This window comes from Bombus bifarius, unplaced genomic scaffold (assembly GCF_011952205.1).
Source record: "Bombus bifarius isolate JDL3187 unplaced genomic scaffold, Bbif_JDL3187 scf7180000010271, whole genome shotgun sequence".
Taxonomy (NCBI): domain Eukaryota; kingdom Metazoa; phylum Arthropoda; class Insecta; order Hymenoptera; family Apidae; genus Bombus; species Bombus bifarius.
The window spans coordinates 2,105,024-2,126,337 of NW_022885586.1; the positions used below are offsets into that span (position 1 = coordinate 2,105,024).

A 21,314-nucleotide genomic window follows, 5' to 3' on the forward strand; every position below is an offset into this window, starting at 1 on the left:
ACTACGTCATACGCGTTCAGAGATACGAAAAATGGGAATCTGTCGAGAACCGGCAACCAAAACTTCCGCTTTGTATTCTGTGCACTCCACCCTTATATTTCAACCCTGTTGTGTATCACGACAGAGAAACGTTATTTAGACTTATTTATTTACCCTTTACGTATTCAACTCAGAAAGAAAATTTAGCCAAATCCTAGACAAAGTGACGAAACATTCGAACCTTCGAGAACGCCTTGGAAGAACTGACAGGATATCAACTGTGAATTGGCGGTCACGATCGTTTCCGTCTCGAACGATAAACACAGAAAGGATGAATGAAAGCGTAACATTCACTTACCCGTCGCATGACACGCAGAGAGAACGATGACGTCTTCATCTTGGTGGTAATCCTGGCAGGCGTGTGCGGGATACGTGTGAACGCTGGCGTTAGCTATGGCGATGCTCGTCGTCGGTTTCCTCGGCGACGTGAGATCCAGGTATGAATCCTGCCTCCGAGTTACGCAGGGCACCAAGGACGCAGAGAGAGTTCCGTTGTAGAGTGGGGGAGACACGGAGGAGGCTCGTCCGAAGAGCCGTCAGGGGTGGCTCGAGGCCACAACTACAGGTGGTCGCGCGTTGTTGCTGGACCTTCCCGCCGATGTTTCGTTACTCGGTATACCGTTACGCACGTTCGTGCATAAGTGAGGAGGCGCGGGCGCACGAAACTACCTGACCGGCCTCGAGAGACGCAGAAAAGCTGAGAACAGCTGGAACGATTCTTCTCCGCGAACCGATGGTCTCGATCTTTCGTCGCTAGTCTAGGTAAAGTTACGTGTACAGCCCGCGAGATACTCTGACGAAAATCTATTCTGGTCGAGGAACGTTCCAGAGATTCTTCGATACGTACGACGAAGAAGATTCGAGTAAAAGAGAAACGTATATAGAGAAGAAACGCGATGACAAGAGGACGTCGGGTGGACGTCGAAAGATGTACACGGAAGGACGTTGACGCGGCTCTGGCCTGAGTTGCGTCTGACCGGCTGTCCCGTCTAGCTGGTCTCCGAGCAGCTGTGGTGGAGCGAGGAAACCAGCTCGACGCTTCCTCGCGCACGCTCGTCGCGACGCCATAGCGGCGAACCCCAGGGCCGCGCCTACTTTACGAACGCCTAGACCAGAGAAGTGCCAAGGTCGCATTTCCAAGGCCGCCACGACCGACCATGTACTACGCCTTCCTGTTACCTCGATTGTTTTCCCGACTTGTCAAGGATTTTCCATGGTTTCTCGCGTGTGCTCCGTTTTATATTCTCTAATGTGGATACTCGTTGCTAAGAGTGTCATAACTGTTCGTACAGTTCATATCTTGCCCTTTGCTCACTTCTTAATGGTGCGAGGTTTTTCTTGAAGGATACAAGCCACGTTTCCTTGGGAAAGTCCGTGTTCGATGCTTTAAGAGCAGCCTTGGAATTATTCTTTCGCTTCAATTGCGCGCAAACGGTTAAGAGGATGAGTCCATGGTCGGCTAATACTCAACCGCTTCTTTAAATATTTATCAAGCATTTTTACCGTCTTGCTAACTTTACGACCAAGCTTTATCGACACTGCTTTAAACGGCCAGTCCTTCGATTGACTTTGTTCCTTCTCTTTTATATGTATTTATATTTGAGAGATAACGAACAGCTTGCGGAAATAATCGTGCAAGTATTCGGAAAGAGAACGATCGCGATTCAGAATGAAATACGAAAGAATACGGCACAACTTGGATTTATTCGTATTAGATTCTCGTTTCGACTTGCGAGGAATCCGTTTCTCGTTTACGATCGTACGTTGTTATACGTTCGACGATCGACGAGCGATTGAACCTTCTATCATATTGATTGGAAAGTTCCTGTCGTTTTTGTCCTTTGTTTTGATTTAACCGAAGTTTCTATTACATAGTTCGTCTCTACTATGATATCTATCACTGTTTATGATAGTATTCGGTTTATGTATTTGGCAGTCATTTATTTTACTGTTGTCGGATTCTTCATTTTTATTATTAAAAAGTCGAATAATTCAGAACGAACGATTTATAAAACAACGAGCATGTTTAAAAAGTTTCACGATCATCTTCCTTGAATTGAATCACACGTTTCTTTATATACCAATCGAATTAGTTTTTAATTTCCAACATAAGAATATATACGCTCTTATGTAATACCTTAATATAATGATATATTGACGTATTTTCTAATACTATAGATCATCGAAACTATCCCTTTGCATAGGAAAATGACAGTTTTGCGTCATTACGTCGCCGTATTCTTCGTTCTTCTTTTTTTTCTTAATTCGAAGCCTCCTCGTCTTTCAAGGTAATAAGAATGTTAACTGGGCAATATAATGAGGAATTCTTTTCTTAATTAACAGAACTCAGCGTGTAAAAGAGGAAAAACACGCGTACGTGACCCATAAATGAGCCGCTGGGGATCGCGTTGTACCCCTTAATTAACAAGCTGCACTTAATCAGTCACCAGCGTATGTTAGTATTCGTGACATGACGTATGATGAAAATTACGAAGGTCCTATCCTCAAGGTAGAGAAAACCAACGATGCAATTGCCTGCCTGTGTATATGAAATATTCATTTTCCTCGAACCCGCATCTCCCACGCACAACGGTGTCCTTTTCTTTCTCCATATTTTATCGCCACGTACGGAATGCGCCATCGGGAGAAATCGATTTTTCCTATTAGATTTCGTTATTCAGTCTCCATTGTTTCCTCTGTTTCGTAGATTAATCCCTTTTCGACAATATTTAATTACCTTTCCGACTATATTCGATCACCGTTCCGTTCTTTCGCGAGCGGGATACGTAACGTAATGCTATTTTAGAATTGCCAAGCGCGCGTTGTTCTTTACGTATTTCACTATGGGACTCGGAGATAAATTGCATCTGCTGCGCGCTGCACCCCTCATGTGCGTCACTGGTTGCGCGGCTCATCGTGTGCAATATTATTGATCGGTGATTTATCGAGGTGGGCTTTTCTATTTCTACGCTCCGATCGAGAACCGGCAGTGTAACATCATCTATCAGAAATGTTATTCTTTCTCTTACGAGTCCCATATTTCACGGAAGTCGTTAATAAAGAAATTACGCAGACAGGAAAACGCGAACTTGCGTACTTGCGAAACTCGCAGGCGGTAACAGGTGGAACGAAGGTGAGGAGAGTGAAGTGGCTGAAAAATTAGATTAGAGCGTGATTAAGGTTCTCTTTTGCTATCGTTAAAGATTTATTTCATAATATTACACCAACAACTATTATTGAATTTTTATATAATAATAATAATTAATAATAATAATAATAATAATAATAATTAATAGATAATAATAATAATAATAATAATCAATAATCAATTAATCAATCAATGATAATAAAGACAATAATAATTCCATTTTTTTGTTTACTGCATCGAAAAATACGAATGAACGCTTACATACATATATTAATTAATTGCAATGTCTTACAATTAATGTAATAATAGCCTAAAGACGCGACGCGCATTAGAAAATATTTCGACATTATCCGCCATATATATATATATAATTTCTTGTATATATATGTATATATTGAACTATATATATCATTTCTTTTTCTCTGTTCTCCGTTCACCGCTTCTTTTCGATTTGAGTCACGATCGATCAGACGCGGCTTCGCCTAGTCCCCCGATCGATAATTGCATTCATTCTTCTTCTTTTTTTTTTCTCTTTTGTTTTTTAGCTAGAACGCCTCAGTTTATCCTCCGTTTCTCGTCCGTCGTCAACACACGTGGAATGCTCGATTGCGGCAAGTTCGTTGAACCGGTCTCGCGTTCGAAATAATATCCCCTAGTTAATAATCCCGTTTTACAGCGAAAAAATTCACAGGAGCGCAGTTTACGAGCGAAGCGTCCCTCCGCCGAAATTTCATATATACTATACTACGTACGATAAATACACATTGATCACCGATCGATCGGTTTCTTCATCGTCTTCGCTCTTCTTCATTTTCTTCCCTATTTTTTTCCCCATCTTCCCTTTCCGTTCCCGTCGCGTTCTTCCTTCTCTTCCTTCGTCATTATCTTTTTTTTCTTTTTCTACGCAAGAAAGACAAGAGGTACATTTGTTATAATGATAATCAGGAAACGAAGGTTTCCCGGGGTTTGCATCCACAGACGGCGAAACAACCGGGCGGAGAATTCAATCGAATACGTTTATATATATATATAATATATCTATTCATTTATATATATATATATATAGATTTATGCATTACGCGATATATTATAATATCATTAATATGTGGAAAAAGAAGCTCGTTAATCGTTTACGGAGCACACTGAAGAATTGTATTATTTTTTATTATTTTTTTTTTTTCGTCGATTAATAAACTGCAAATTTATTCGCAATGTTATGTTACACGGATGGTATAACGGCGATAACGGAACAATATATATATTTCATTTATTCATTCATTTATTTATATATCTATACTTTGCATTCTGTAAAATATAATAATACGGCGACTGTTGCGCGCTCGCGGTATACGCGCGACGTTCCCATACACCTACGACTTTCCTTCATTCTTTCTCGATGAATCTCCCGCGATTTTCGATCGTGAATATTCGCGTTGTTCTTTCACGGTTACGTTGACAGTTTTCATTTCTTCGTGTTCTATCTGTGAATCGACCAGCGACCTGATCGAACGAGGAACGACGCGCGTCACCCTGCTCGCATTAATACCCAGACAATGTAGTGACAAAATAGAAGACAAGTAAGTACAACAACTATTGTAGCTTAGATGAGAATCTGTTATTGCCGGGCCTCAGACTCGGAACGTTTCCATTTCCGTGACTCTTGTGTCTCGACTATTCAACGGAGGCTCTCCCCGCGTAAACTCTTTCTTTCTTTTTTTTTTTTTTTTTTTGTTTGGCAGTGACGTGTCTTGCTTTGAACTAACGTACCATTAGCGATTTTTACGCGTCTCACAGTTCGACGCCCGATCGGATATCCTTACGAACGATGTCTTTCCTTTCTACTTTGATTTTCATTCATCTTCCTCGTTGGAAACGAAACGAGAAACGAAAGGAAAGACACACTCGGCTGGGTTACAGTGAATTTTCTGTAGGGCTGCTGCTTTGGGCTTTCGATTGTGTCGTTCATGTTGGAAATAGTAAAAAATGTACAAGAAAGCCTCTCAGCGACTGATATAACGACGGATAATAAGGTAAGACGCGTGTTAAAACGAGCGTATGCGCGTTTGTATGTCTGAGGCCACGGCAACTGAGGTATTTCTGAACGAACGCACGCCGTGTCGCATTTCTCTCTTCCTACACGCTCGACGAACAGCGGCGTTGCTTACAACGGAGGCTCGTTTTCTCTTCCATTCCCTACGATTAAAACGCTTTGTTCTTCCTCTTCATTTTATTTTTTTTTAAATCATTTTTTTTTCTCTTTTTTTTCTCTCTCGTACTTTTGATATCTTAACTACCGGAATCATTTCCATCCATTAAATCGAAGACATGTTTTATGTATTTGTATTCGTTTTGTACTTGTACTGTTCAGCAAGGCAGCGTGTTGCACTTTGTTTACAATTACAATTATAGTCGGGCCGTGATTGTCCACGAAAGATTCCACAACGTCGCGAATCATTTTTTTTTTCTTTCTTTCATTTTACTTTGCCTTCCATAAAGATTTCTTTCTGCGTTACTGTTTTTCTCTCTCCAATTTTTTATTTTTTTTTTTGTTTTTTGTTCGTTTTTCTTTTTCTCTAGGTCATGCTCCGAGTGAAAGACGACGGAAGTTGAAATGACAGATTAAAAATCGAGCATAAGACGAATAATACGGCATACATCTCGATGAGAGTGCACAATAACTATGACCAATCGTGAACGGTGAGTCGAAAATTCGCTTTTGGCGACACACAGTGTGCCGACCACGTGATTCGTTCCGGAAAACGAAAAGAAGATTCGAACCGAGGAAAATAGTATAAAGTATCACTTTCTCTATATAGATGCTCGCAACACGTGGATCCTTTTGCGCTCGACGACCCGGTCTATCTCTTAATAATTTATGCTTCGTATTTGTAAATTACGGGACTAAAATTAACCTTATAAACGGATGGAAACCATCGACGCTTCGTGATTCGTGACAAGGAAGAAGTAAAAAAAAAAGTGCTAATGAAAACAATAAAGAAACTGAAAAAGCGCGAGAAAACGATAACGTGTGTTCACGATGTGTGGGCGATTCGCAACAGGTCTGAAAGTTTAACGCGACGCAGAGCTTGTCCCGTGTTTCTTACGCAACACGGTGCGCGCACACATCGCGATCGATCGACATTTAAAAAAAAAAAAAAACAGGAAAGAAACAAAATCTGAACGATCGTAACCGCGACAGAATCAATAATAAAAATAATAAGTCTAGTGCTAAGAATTATTATTACAATAATTGCAAGAGTAATAATAATAATAATAGCAATAATCAATGAGTAATATAATAATAATAGCAATAATTGTGATAATGATAATAATAATTAATAATAATAATAATAATAATAATAATAATAATAATAATAAGTATCCAGTAAGTTCTCCTTAACGCGTTGAAACAATCACTCTCGAAAAAAAATCGCTGTAACAAATCGGAAAAAAGATTAACATAAAAATAAAACCAAGGAGAAACCTTACAAAATAGGCCTATATAATATTTTATGCGTGTTATGTATGTATACGTACATATCTGCATATATATATTTATGTACATAAAAAGTTAACATAACGTGCCATCGACTCCTCGTCAAATATATCGTACATCGTTCTTACGTTTTTTTTTTTTTTCTTCTTCTTCTCTTCGCGAGCTAACTAATGATTGAACTATCCCTGGTAATCGATTGATTTCTTAATGTTCGTAGTAGTCATACCGATAATAAACATCACTGATAACGTTGAACAGGCAAAAAGACACGATAGACAGAATTTCTGTGATAATACGCGGAACAGAAGGTAAAATGTGGGGTTCCGATGATATCGAAATGACACGAGGATCTGCATCTATATGAGAATACACTCACAGAGACGATATGTAGAATCAAATGAATCGATGATATTCGATGCCGTTTCCGTGTTGCGTGTTGCAGACCGAGTTGCAAAAGTATGCGCCATTGAAGGAACGAACAGAAGGAGAGTTGTCAACGATGAAGAAAATGCTCACCTCCCTCGACTTTCCCAGTTACCAACGCAGATAGTATTTTCTTTGAAAAAATTCTATGTCTCACCGAATATCGTTTTGCATTTCTGATATCCATAAAGGCGACGCCTTCGTCACCGTTGAGAATTTCTGTTCGTTCCTTCGATACGAATCGCGTTACACGGCACGTTCTACTTCCATCGCGATTTCTTTCGCATACGCATTGCCCTTTTCGCTCGACGTCGGCCCTGATGATATCATCGACCCGTTTCTTTCGTCGTGCTTTTACATCCGGGACGGTTGATGAAGAAACTTATGAATAAATAAGACCCAGAAAAATATCGCCAAGAAACCAGTCGATGATTCTCGGTTGCTTCTGTCGCACGCATCGAAAGGAGTGGGGCGTTTCGCAAATTTGGCAAGAACAAACTGATGCGTTATTTCTTACGCTGAAAAACGGCGGGAGTCATTCAGTTTTTTCTTTACGCTAGTTTTCTGTTTCTTTTCTCTATGTCGCATTTTTTTTCTTTTTTTTTTCTTTTTGTGTGTGTGTTACGGTGTGTTTCTCGTGATAGGAATGACAAAAGGGGCGCACGCTACACGAATCGTATTAGTGTTACATGATGAGCGGAGGTGATCAACCGTTGTTATCTTTAATCCTAGCTTCTCTTGTAAATGCAGTATTCACTTAAAAATGACGTAACTTCTTTTCTTAATAACTATCGTACAGTTAATTATCGATAGACAGTAGAGATATCTTTTCATCATCTTATTCATTTTTTTATGTTTTTGCAATTTTCCCCTTCCGATAAATTTAAAAACTTTCGTAACAATTAATTTATACTTAAGGTTTTGTTAATATTAATTATGGCACAATATAAATATTATATTTAAAGTCTTTTTGAAGACATAATAAAAATAAATCTAAGTAGTCTTTCTCCTATGCTCGACGTTATTTTTTTCGCCCATTTCTTCTTTTTTTTTCTATCAATTCATCATAATCATACATCCCTAAGCAATTTGTTTAAATTTTCGATTCGAAGATGCGTTTCTTTATACTTTTCGTTTCTTTTCCCTTCGTAGTTCCACTTTTTTGTTTTTGATCCCCCTTTTGAAAATCATACAAAAATTTCGTTTCTTTTTCAACCGAAACCGAAGAATTTTCGTACCAAGAATAATAATAAGTCGCGACGCTTTCTCGAACTTACGCGATATCTCAGACCCTCGAAACTATCGTTTACCTTCTTTAAGAGGAAAAACTCGCAAGCTCGCTAATGTATAAATACTTTATAGAACGATCTTGCGACTGTCCGAAAAGACAGGGAAAACATCGATCGAAAATCGATAAAGTTTCATCGTATCTTCGGATTGTACATGCTCGAGGTGGGTATCGATCGAAAGTCCGAGAAGTTTTCACAATTTCCCGATGCTCTTTGGTAAGACAATATCACATGATCAAGAAAAAGTTTAAACCAATCGAAAAAAAAACAGCCTAATCAGTCGATTTCTCCCTAAACGGTAGGGATTACAAAAAAAAGTCTGGAAATTAGTAAAAATAAATTTCACTCCTTAATTTAAAACGTCCGCGTTTAAAAATTATAAAAATCAGCCTTCTCGAAAGTAAATTCTCGTATCAAAGTATTTCGTCACAGCGCCAGGAAATTAACTTGAGCACTTGAGCTGCTGGCTCAGATGCGATACAACTCGTTGATTAAACGAAAATGAAAAAGAGTGACAACTAACATAAAAAACCTCTACTAACGTTTGCGTATGAAGTTCAACGGATCTAACGGTTCAAACGGAAGCTAGAATCTACGTATGGTTGTTGCGAAAAATTCGTCGAACTTGGCGTGGCCACGAATCGTAAAACGATTCGTAACTACATTGATTTGTACTCGCCACGTGCAAGTTCCACGAGTTTTCCTTTACAATAAATCCGGTTATTCGGTAGTCAGGGTTCACACAGTATAAAAATTCTGCAGAAGACAAGTCGGTTGTGTTTGTTTCGTCGATTGCGATTCACGGTCGACAAGAAAAAAAGGAAGTGCATGATACAAACAGCGTTTTTTTCTCTTGAGACAACAATAACCACATATCGTCCGCGCAGGGACGCAAAGCCTTTCCAACGTTCAGTTCATACGATCGCAGTCCATTGCCAATATGATATAATGCCTATGCCGGTACCATTTACAATATCCTTTTCCTCTGCAATTCACGTCAGAGGTACACGTTGCTTATCGATATATAATATTTACACGCACGAGATATTAGAATGCAAATAAAAATAGATAGTTTAAAATATTTTCTTTCTTACCTCTCACACCCGCTCTTTCTCTCCCACCCTTTCGTTCCTTCTTTCACACCCATTCTCTCATTTTCTGTTTCATCGTCTTCTTCTCCCACTCTTCCGCTCTTTTCTTTTTCTCCATTTAGAACTCCTTACGTTTCTTCCCTTAAATAGCATACGAGACGAAAATCCATGCATTAAAGTTCGAAAAAGTTCTTCGATAGTATCTTGTATAATATTCGCTTTAAATCCTAAAAACGATTAGTGGTAGTAATAATGTTGGTAATATTCGTTTCTCGATAAGAAGATGCGACGCGCGGCTAACTACTATCCTTTTCTCGATTCTCGTGTAAATAGTAGAAGACCTAAAGTTCCTTGTATTTTTTTTTTTCTTTTTTTCTTTAGTTCGAAGACGTTGGCACATTGGAATAGATTTTGTGTGTGTATGATATACTTATTACTTCTTCTTCTTCTTCTTCTTCTTTTTTTGTAATTTTTTTTTTTCTATTTTTAAGATTTTCGATTCAACACCGTGTCAGCGTACAGTGGGTCGAGTACCCTGAAGAGATATGTTAAATACCCAGACACTGCGTTTCCCTCGATTTCTCGACGACAGCTGATCACAGGGAACGCGGTATATTTCGCGCGGCATCGTCGGGAAACCCGATTAAAAGCCTTTGGTCTCGCTTAAAAACAGAAAACAAAAAGAAACAAGTAAAATAATCGCACTAACAGTCAAATCCACTTTGGTATCGTACCGATTCTTAATTCCGAGCCAATAAGCCCGACACTTTTTTCTACAGACGGGTTTTCCCAGCAAATTTTCCAACGATGCGCTATCAGTTCTTCCCCCGTTTCCCTCAGACGAATTCTTTTCTTTCTTTTTTTACTTCCAAGCGGATCAGCGGTCGTTTGGACAATCGCGAGAGTCCCGGCAGCATCTGATTTTAATCTTCTCGTTATTAAAAGTCTCGGCTTTTCTCCTTTTTTCCTTTACAAATATTAACTTACACAACACCGAACATCGACCTAATTCCGTATACTTCTTGTTTTCTTCATATATCTCTAATATTTCTCGATCTAGTATACCCAACTGAAGGACATCACAGAATTTCCCGATATCAATTAACCAATTATGTAATATATATGCAATTTGCACACACGCCGGCAATCATAATGTGGAACGTAATAGTTTTTTCCTCCCTCCCCGTGTTTTTTTCTCTTTTTTTTTTAACCCTCCCAATTCTTTGTTCCCCTTTTTATTTTGTAGCGCCAAATACATCTTGATACTTCGCGTTCGATATATCACAGAATTATAAAAAGTTTCCAAAATGACTAGGATAATTTTCACTAACGAATTATCTTTAAGCTTTTCCCGAGTCGAAACGAAATTTTAGGAAAGCAAAGACGCCCATTGTAAATCCCGCCTCCTTTTGCGCGAAAGGAACGTTTCATCTTCTTCTTTATTTTTCTTTCATTCTCTCACTCTCTCTCTCTCTCTCTCTCTCTCTCTCTCCCTCTCTCTCTCTCCACATTATGCTTTGACCGGCCGCCGAAAAACCTCTCCCCTCTTTAAACTCTACAAATGTATACGTAATTATTTTAAAAACTTCCATCTTCGGAAGACACCTAAATCTAAAATCGTATTTCTCATTCACGGTATACTTCTCGTTTCGAAGATATGTTTGGAAAACTTGTTCTCTCGTCCTATAATTTCCATCTTTTTCTTTTCTATTCGTTCGTTTCTTTTTTGCTTCTTCTTTTTCCCTTGCGCGCTACCGTCACTAAAACCCGAAAGGACGCGTGCAATTTACTCTATTCCTCGCGTCTCGCTAAATATTTCCCTCTTTTCATTATTCCCCCATTACTACGGAACCTAAGAATTAGACGTAGACGTAATTTGTTTTATCATTTTCCTTCGATAATTTGTACTTGCTCGTTAGTTATAATGACATTTCTTTTGTTTGTTTTTGTTTCTCCCTTTGTAACCATCTTATACATGATAAAACGTCATGTTTTCTCTTTTTTTTTCTTTCTTCCTTTTTACACTGAGTTCTAAAACCTGAATACGTTGCACGAACAACTTTTTTTAGGGATTCCGTTTTTTGCTTGTACGTTCGTTTGTTATTTTATTTTTTAACATAGCATGGATGCGTGTCGAAGATTTAAAAGAACAGGGCAGTGTTCGACAATCTCGCACAAATCGTTCCTCGTACGCCACACTGCTTTTCATCGTTTCCATCCCCACCCCACCCCGTGTATCTTTTCTTTGGCCTAATTAGATCCCCTCTGTCTTTTTCTAGATTCCTTTCTCGTTCGAACGGCACGACCAAACGAAGAGAAAAAACGAAAAAGATCGAGACGGAAAGAAGTTGGTCGCCTTGAATGGAGAGCGCCGGAGTGCACGTTGCGTCGTTTTCCAAGACGAGCCAGAACCGTATCCCATAAAATTTACCCCCTTACTCGTAATATTGCACATTCGCTAATTAGAACGCGTGAAACGCGAACGAAACGAAATTAGAGAAGACGCGAGAGCCTGCACTGCCCTGCCCGCCGTGGGTTCTATCTACGTCGAACTAACTCCGTTTTTCATTTCTTCCCATTCGTTCCCCATTCTTATAAAACCTGAACAAGAGAATATCATCGTTATCAATATCGTACGAATATAATATATGTACAGTTCAAAATATTACTTTTAAAGAGTTAAAAATATAGTCTGTAATTTGCGCGCACGACGGACCTGTACACGTTTAAGAGCCCATATCTAACTTCTACTTGCACTTTTCTAACGACTCTCCTCCCTCCCTCCCTCCCTCCCACTCGCCGTCATCTATTCCTTCGTCTCCACGCGAAATTTTCCTCTCTTTATCCAATCCTTTTTATCCTGCTCCGCTCGGCTTACTTCGTTAATTCGCTATACTCCTTCCGCCCTTTTCCTGGCAACCCCAAACTCTTTCCATCCCCACCCACCACCACCACAAACTGACCGTTTCTTGTCGCTTTTCTTTCAATTAGCGGCGTTTACTTCTCTTTCCCGATTTCCGAAATTTGAGCACATATTTGTAGACTTTTTAATTGATTTTCACTTAGGCCTAAGATCCTCGATCTACGATTCCCAAACACTCGTAAACCTTCACGCCAACAACGAAACTCTTGCTCGTTTATATGCGCGCGCCTAAACTAGCGACAGAGACGTACAAGCATAATCCACGCACTCTCTATTCACGCAATTTCTTCACCATATTCTTCGCTCAATCACCATCTCCGTTCTTCGCTGCTCTTGCATTCTCCGTGCTTTCCTGCCGCGCGATTCGAGATCGCCGTTTCAAAACCCTCCCACCTTCAAAACGACCGAACAGATCTTGTCTAGCAGGGTAACCGCTGACAAGCTGATATTTGAAAATTGACATGATTCGTGGGACTGTTAGGGACTCGACCGAACAAACGCACCGAACAGGCAATACCGCGCTTCAAAAACAGATATCTACCATTCCACTATACGTCTGACTATTCCGGTCTGTTCTACTTGCACGTCGCCGAACCGACTTCTACGTTCTCGTTTTTTCCAGAATTGATATTTGCCTGTGGGAACGTTGTCCGGTGTCATGACCCTTGACGACCAGTCCCTTGATAGAACGTTTCAAAGCGTTAGTCGCATTCGAGATCTCTTTAAAATCGGTCCAAGCCTCGGCGTGGCTGGAATCCGACGCAATGGAATGTATTCTCAGCCCGCGCGCAACGACAACCTTCAATCAGCCGAAAATTTTCTCAAAACTACGTCTCAGTCGATTCTCTTCTTTCTTCTTTGGATTAATCGCAGTCTTGACTCGAGGAGAACTACAAAACGACGAAATACGGAACGTGGAGGAGGGCGCCGATCGCGCAACTCCCCGATGGAAGAGCATGGGGGGAAACCGGCAAAGAGAAGCCGATCCTTTCGACGATCGTCCAATTAGTGGTATTCGAGGTGAGCCTTTTCTTTCGTCCACGATCCACGCGCTTCGTACCTTCGAACTCGTTCTTCGATTTACTCGACCTCTGTTTTCGAACGTGTATCAGCTCGGTAAGCAGGAAACGCGCGTTTCGTTGCTCCCTGATGCATCCAGATGCGTCGCAGCGTGTCTTGGTCCGCGAAGATCGATGACCGATCGCGCATGGGTGACGATGAGCGACGAAAAATCGCATGAAGACGAGAACCTTGACGATAATGATGAGTATGACGATGCAGAGAGTCCGGGACGGGGAGACTGTAAGACGGTTCCGACATTTTCATTGCGGCTGCTGCTGCATCTGAGCCTGTTGCATGCTGCCTATAACGTTCTTAATCGTCGTGTTCCTCAGCAGCCTCTTGAGCATACCGCTGGAACCACGATGCTGCAGGCTCTTGTGCGTCGTGAGTGAGTTCTTCGTGCGATACCTACGGTTGCAGAACTCGCAAACGTAGAGGGTGTCCGATTGCTCGTGCTTATCCTGGAAATGACGCTTCAGGGAGTAGTAGCATGAGAAGTTGCGACGGCAGTACGGGCATTCCTGAGGCTCGTTTATGCCACCCGCCGTTGGCGGTGGCATCCGGTACATGGCAGAGGGAGGCGTCGACGGTGCTGGATGCATCCCGTTGCCCGTACCTGAAAATCGTCCATCGCTCGTCAGAAATATTTTTATTTGATGGTCGTTCTTCACCATCGTGCGAGAACGGAATCAAACCAACGTAGGTAGGTTTGAAAATCTGAATTATCGTAATTGAAAAGATTGCGAAACAGTGAAGAGACAGCTCCAATATATAAATTGAATTTATTTGAAAACTTTATTTATTTGAAAATTATATACCGAGGGAAAAAATATTCGATGTTTCAGTAAATTGTGCTTTTAATCTTGTTCGTACGATACCCAAAGGATTTTTCTGTCGTCAGATTAATAGATAAACGAGTGTTCGAAAGCTTTATATTGAAAAGAGCAAAAGTTTATTGCTAGGAATATTAATTGACTATGAATTTATAGCACGCGATACTAACCTTGTTCGTATTGTACCCGGAGGGTTTATCACCAGGCAGATTAATAAATTAATTAACATTCGAAAGTGCGAAAGTTTATTTTACTACGAATATTAGTTGACCGTAAATTTATAGTTCTAAAATGTTCCAAAAATGTGGATAGATTTTTATTGATTTTCACTTGATTCTCGTTGGTTTCTCTAAATTACTGGAAAGTGGAGCTGCCCTCTTACTGTAACAGTCTCTCTAATTCTCGAGTTTCTAAACATACTCGAAGCCCGATGCTGTTCTCGTACGACGGTGCAAAATACAAGTTGATCCCTTAGGATTTAGTCTTCCTCGAACGTCCGAGGGAAAGCAAGAGGAGAAGGTTCTCACGAATCGAGAAAGATCGTACATTAAATTAGCCAGGGATTTCGACGATAAAATTGCCGTCTGTAACGATGTATTCGTAATCCTTATCATCGTGCGAAAACAGTTTTATCATTGGTATAACTTAACAATCCGAGTAAAGGAAGTTGCGGATACGCAAATCACGACACTGTTCTCTCACGATGATACGAATTACAACTCAGTCACTTAGGGTTTAATCTTCGTCGAACGTCCAAGGGAAATCAAGAGGAGAGAAGGTTCTCGCGAGTCGGAGAGGATCGTACGTTAAATCAGCCAGGAATTTCGACGTTAGGACGACCGTCTACGACGGTGTATTCGTAATTAGCTGGAACCTCGAACGTTCGATGCAATTCTCAATTAAAGTTGTTTCCTTTCATTCTCGAGACGACCTCGGCTCGGTTTTAATTCAACCCTAGCAGCTGTCTCGGGATCAATTAAGGATTAGCACAGGTTAACTCTTTCTTTCTCCCTCTCGAGGCAATTTGGTGCTTCGCCGATCGATATGTCGGAGTATACCGGAGTATATCGGATGGAACTGTAAGCGATCCATGCGATTGAAACCATCGTTAATTCACCGTGTTGCAATTAGTCGAGTGAATTTGAGACGAAGAGGACCAAAACCACCATGCCAGACGCGTTGTGTTTACGGAATCTACCATTCAGGTTAGTTTCAATTCCATTTTCTGTTAGTTTCCCGCCAATGAAGTTAGATCGCAAGAGAAATAAAAGATAAAAAGACGATAATTAATCCGACGCTTCAGAAGTGCTGGTAGTCGTGCAATAAAACTGCGTGAAACAAGCTACGAATTACCTTCCCGCGATAACGCACGCGTTTCCTCTCTAATGAAAATGTTTGTGCGTGCAAAGGGCTGCGCAGTCATGCTCGTACGCCCGTTGGTTAATGATGAAAAAATCAATACGCGCTAATTCCTCGCGGGCTGGCGAATGAAATTAATTTTGTTAGAAAAAGAAAAAAAAAGAAGAAAAAGAGATTAGTCGGGATTAACGAAGCTATGGACGCGAGTGTGAACTATCGTCATGCAGCGATGCAAACGAACGAAAGGACGATTTCGTGAAACGTTTGACTTCTGGAGGAAAAAAAAAGAGTTCAATTTTCGACGATTCATCGACGATCGATCCACCGCACTGAAAGCTGGCATTCCGTGTTAGGCATCGAAGCTGCAAAACGAGCATTAAACGACGGTACGAATTAGCATGCATATACAACATCAAACATCGAGGAGCCACGACGAAAATAAATAGGGTACATGAAAAAAAGAAAAAAACTTTGTAAACCCAAAAAAGGAGAATATAGATGTAAAAGCAAGCGGGAACGACCACGTACAGATAAACAAATTGACTTCCACAAAACGTATAAAAAAAAAAAAAAAAGAGAGAGAAGTGAAACGGGAGGAGTATGGTGTGGGTGGTGTTAGTGGGAATAACCTGAAGCGTAATTACATCCTGCTGATCGGTCGTTTGGTCAGTGAGACTAAAAAACTCGACCTACTACTCGTAATTGAAGTGTAACCCCATTAAACGTACGATCGGCCAATTCAGCGATCGTCTCTGACTGTTCGATCCGACGATCGGCATGGTTCTTGTGTCTCCAGCGTCGTTACGAATGAAGGACGAGTACTCGACGCATCGATCCCGAGTCACCGACACAGGGGGTATAACGGAACTGCGAATACCGGAAGAATTCGATCGGCGACCGTACGGTACCGAAGAGAATGAAGGACGACGGGAGGAGAAGAAAGAAAAGCAGTTCTGCAGGATAAACAGGACGGAGGGAACGAACGACGCTGGGACGAAAGCTTCGAAATGCAAGAAGAGGAGGTAGGGAAGTAGTAGTAGTAGTAGTAGTAGTAGTAGTAGTAGTAGTAATAGTAGTAGTAATAGTAGTAGTAGTAGTGGTGGTGGTGGTGGTAGTAGTAGTAGTAGTAGTAGTAGTAGTAGTAGTAGTAGTAGTAGTAGTAGTAGTAATAGTAGTAGTAGTAGTAGTAGTAGTAGTAGTAGTAGTAGTAGTAGCGGTAGTGGTTGTGGTGGTGGTGGTGGTGGTAGTAGTAGTAGTAGTAGCAGCAGAAGAAGAAGATGAAGAAGAAGAAGAAGAAGAAGAAGAAGGGTCGGTCCACGTGGGAGTTGAGACCGGTTTCTCTGGCATGCATTTTCTGCGAGATGAAGAAGGAACGGAACTGTTGTACGCGGAGCCGAGGTCGTATAGCGAACCGATGATTACGCGATTGTGACCTGCGCGATCGTTCCAGCGGCGACGTGGTAAGGTTGAACCGCCGTCGAATCCAAAGGCTGGTTGATAGACTCTGTGGAAGTGATAAGAGAGATAGGAGAAATAGGAAAGGTTATCGGTTGGTAAGAAACGCGAGAAAACTTCCGCGAGAGATCTATGTGATGTATGAGAGAGGTACGTGTCCCTACCTTATCTAAACCTTCAAAAGAACTTAATGTCAATGTCGCCGGGTCTGCTCTTATGATAGGTATATATGTGGGTCATCAGGGAGTTACGCGAGCAGTATACCCGCTCGCAGATGACGCATCTGTACTCCTCCTGTCGCTCGGCGTGCTTGTCGGCAACGTGGCGTTTCAGGGATGCTTTGCTGCATAGCACCTTGCCGCACAGCTGGCAGGTGAACAGCTTCTTCGCTGACTGGGTGTTCAGAGAGTTCAAGGTCAGCCCCGTCATAGAGGTGAGCACTGAAACACAACAATGCACCTCATGCAGCTGCAACCCCCACACTTAAACCCTATCTCGTATCAAAGGATGACGCAAGCGATAAACTCTTTCTCTCTGTTCATCACCGTCCTCTTTCTTCCCATTTTTTCTTCCTGCTCTCTAACATTTTCCTCTTTCTTTCTTTCTAAAATTCGTCCCTTGTTATTTTCAATCTCTCTTTCTCCCTCGCTCGTTCTCTGTTCGCCCGTGCTCGTATTTTCCTAAACGACGCGGTAAGTTCAATAACGGGTAAGTAAAACGTGGAACGTTGTCAGATGGAAATGGATATCGCGCGTATTAGGTGGGTTCGTTTCTTTCACGAGGATGGAAAATGTAAAAAACATGTAAAAACGAATCCGATCGTTATACCGAAAGATAAATGTCGGAAAAGTCCTTTCTTCGATGATGTCTTTTCAAATCTCGGCCCCGTCTCTTTCTCTCTCTCTCGCTCGTCTTTTCTCTCTCTCTCTCTCACTCACTCATTCTCTCTTTCTACACGTTATTGTCACGTTTTTACAAATTATTCACGGATCAGTTCTAGCTGTCGCATTGTACGGCAAAAACTGTCAGAATTCAACGTTTCCTTTAGGCTTTTTAGAACGTGCCTCCTTACATGATTCGCGCAACTTTTCAACAATCGCATCAACGTCTCTGCGATGCGATCACCTTCACGATCCTTCGTATTTCCGCGTACCTCGTGACCCTCGTTGGCATTCTATGGAAGTCCCGGCCTCGACCCACCCTATCGTGCGCGCGATGCCGTTCATTTTAAACGTCGCGGGATTAAACGGGACCAAGATTCGAAAAGGAAAAACAAGGCGAAAAGGAAAACGAAGTGAAACGAACCCAGAGTGCACATTCGATATAGCGAAAGAAAGGGGGGAGGCTCTGGGGGTGTGGAAACTCTTCCGACGACGTTTCAAAATGGCTGGTCGCCTTTCGGGGGAGCGAAGTAAGAACTTTCAATGGCAGTTTTTTCTTCGAACCGCTGACGAACCCACCGCGAAACTAAAGCCTTCAACGAGGGTTAAGACGTACACGCGCGCACACAGAGAAACAAGTAGAATGACTCCGTGTCTCTTCAGCCCTGTTGGCATTCCGGCCGTCTCCTTTGCGACTTTATGCATTTACGACGTATGCAATTCAGATAAGAAGATAGAGATGCAACGAACGAACGGATTGGTGGACGAACGAACGAACGAACGAACGAACGAACGAACGAGCAAGCGGGCGAGCCAGTGAGGGGTAGATTTAGAAAGAGAAAAAGAAAAAAATAGGGACGGAGAAAGAAAATGTATATACTGTACTGTACTGTACTATACTATACTATACTATACTATACGGTTTGAAGAACGAAACGAAGCACAGACACGGAAACGAATTAAGCGTTAATATAAGAAGGCGCGCGGTTCATTTGTAATGGCCGCGTGCTCGTTAATTAAAAGAGATCCGGTCAGACGGAGTCACTGGTGTAGCGTTGTGCGCGATGCAACCTATGCGCGTATGGCTATATAATACAAATACCGTATCTGCCTTTTTTTTTCTTCCTTCGCCCTTTAGCCATCGAACGCGAATGGAGGCGAGGCCAACCCCTTCGTTCAATGCCTTTGGCTGGAAAAAGCTTTTTATCCAATTTCTCGAGCTACGTCTCGTTAAACTTCAAGCAAAAGAAATTGTGAACAGCCTCACTGATGAGGTCGGTCGGAGGATTTCGATGGAAGAGAGATCGTGAAACGTATTCGTACACACGTACACGCGCACGCAATCGTGCACACATATTCACACGTACGCATACGCACAAAAGACGCTCGTACAGAGCGATAGAAAGGAAGGGAATAATACGGGAGAAGGTTGTGTGTGACGTAGATAAACAGAGAACGGGTTGTACAAAAGTTGCGTAGGCAGTCCTTTTTGTCCGATCTAAAGTATATATAAGAATATATATATATATATATATATATATAAACACTCTCCAATCATTCTAGACAGATATGTACGTACGTATAACGTATGCTTCGTTAAGGGTCACGCCTTCTGCGTGAAACTTGACGGACGTGAGGAATTAAATAAAATTAAAAAAAATGTAAAAAAAAAACGAGAAGAGAAATAATAGGAGACGACGAGAAGGAAACACTGAGCATTCTGGGTGACACTTAAAGCATGCAATTCGAAGTAAACGTAATAAATGCGTGAGCCTGGCGAGCGGCGTGGCGGCTTAATCGTTCTCTTTCCTTTTTTTTTTTTTTTTTTTGCATACTGTGAATGGCCCTCGTTTCTCTCACGGTCTCGATCTTGTTCAAATGGATCGAGAATGCGCGTCGCCTCTTAGATTGCCTTTTGGCTCCAACATCTATACTTTGGTGCTGTCGTGTTCTCTTTTGCCACGATGGAAAAATGCGAAAAGTTTTGTATTCTGACTTCCGAGGAAATCAACGTTTCGCAGGAGAACAAAGGCACGCGTGGTTTTCCTCGTTCGAGAAACCCTTTTCGACCCTTCCCGCTGCTGAAGAATCGTTCTTACTTCGATCTCCACACACGACCATGCGCCGTCTGCGATATTTCCGAAGCGAGACGGACGTTCACGTACGATTACGTTCCTACGTTCACGTGCCACGTGAAAAGAGGATCGACGAAAATGCGTGAACGGAATCGGACCCGCGATTTATCGAACGATCGTTGCCAAACGATCGGTAGAATTCCGGTTCGTGTCGGTTTTCCCATTGATACAGGCTCGAACGTTCAAATGTCGTAACTTACCTTCCAGCTGAAAGAAAGAGGCGTGACACAATGCGTATCGTTTAACAGGTTCAGGTGCGGAACACGAACGGGGTTAAAGGAGTGAATGTACCTGCCTGGAGGCATGAGACCGTTGTTATCGGTTTTGTCACTTTTCGAGGATGTGATAGGTGACTAAAAACGAAGAAAAAGAAAAAAGAGAATACAAGCGAATTATTAAACCAAATAGTACATTTCATATTATATAAAAAAAATGTGGTGAAAATATATTAAGATGCATTTGACATTGCTTAAAAATAAAAATAATAATAATAACTATAATTATAATAATATAATAATATTAATAATAGTCATCAATAAATATATATTATAACCAGAACACCTTGGCAGATAACAAATAATAAGCAAGCACGGTAACGCTCGACATTATTTCGCTTAAGAAGAAACGATTTGTACCCGAAACGGAGTCGTTACCGGAAAGAATTCAGCCTTTTTTTTTTTATTCCATGTTCCCCGGATGTTTTTCATGATGTTTCGAGCCTATGGCACCGGTTGTGTTTTATTTCTCAATACAATTTTACATATCTGACGAATTTCGAATAAGCTCGTTTTTTCTCAGTGCTTTGCTGCTTCTTTCTTCGCTCTATTCCTCGTTCTCTCTCTCTCTCTCTCTCTCTCTCTATCTCTCTATCTCTATCTCTCTCTCTCTCTCTCCCTCTCCCCATTCTTCCTCTCATACTCGGAATACTCTCTATAACTCGGAATTACAAAATAATTCTATTCAACGGTATCGCGATGTGTATCGTTCTCGCACAGGTAATGATATCGTCGATGGTATATGTCTGCTCAGTATCCGTGGGTGATCGCTAATTTAATTCTATCGTAGGGTAATTGAACGAAATTACGGCTTACGTTATTATTTAAGAAAGCTGGTTGTACGAAACTGCTGCTTGCTCTCATGTCTGTATTGTATAATAGCTGCTTGCGTTAAAAACAGTACA

At 41.3% G+C, this 21,314-nt stretch overlaps 2 protein-coding genes across 8 annotated transcripts in view; both read right to left on the minus strand.

Annotated features, from left to right (window-relative positions):
- The window catches only part of LOC117216555 (neo-calmodulin-like), an 84,195-nt gene extending 83,173 nt beyond the window's left edge, over positions 1-1,022 (minus strand). Inside the window, exon 1 of one of the 4 annotated variants that reach the window (XM_033463329.1) lies at positions 338-1,022. In XM_033463329.1, coding sequence (XP_033319220.1) covers positions 338-376 — 39 coding nt within the window. In that variant the 5' untranslated portion in view covers positions 377-1,022. The remainder of the gene's footprint in view (positions 1-337) is intronic. The other 3 variants (XM_033463331.1, XM_033463332.1, XM_033463333.1) reach the window with 3 other exon arrangements.
- Positions 1,023-6,896: 5,874 nt separating this feature from the next.
- LOC117216280 (broad-complex core protein isoforms 1/2/3/4/5) overlaps positions 6,897-21,314 on the minus strand; it is a 56,323-nt gene continuing 41,905 nt past the window's right edge. For 2 of the 4 annotated variants that reach the window (XM_033462882.1, XM_033462881.1), the window contains exons 6-7: positions 17,283-17,558; positions 13,915-14,087 (exon numbers count right to left, since the gene is read on the minus strand). In XM_033462882.1, coding sequence (XP_033318773.1) covers positions 17,296-17,558 — 263 coding nt within the window. In that variant the 3' untranslated portion in view covers positions 13,915-14,087; positions 17,283-17,295. Of the gene's footprint in view, positions 14,088-17,282; positions 17,559-21,314 lie in introns of all 4 variants that reach the window. The other 2 variants (XM_033462878.1, XM_033462876.1) reach the window with 1 other exon arrangement.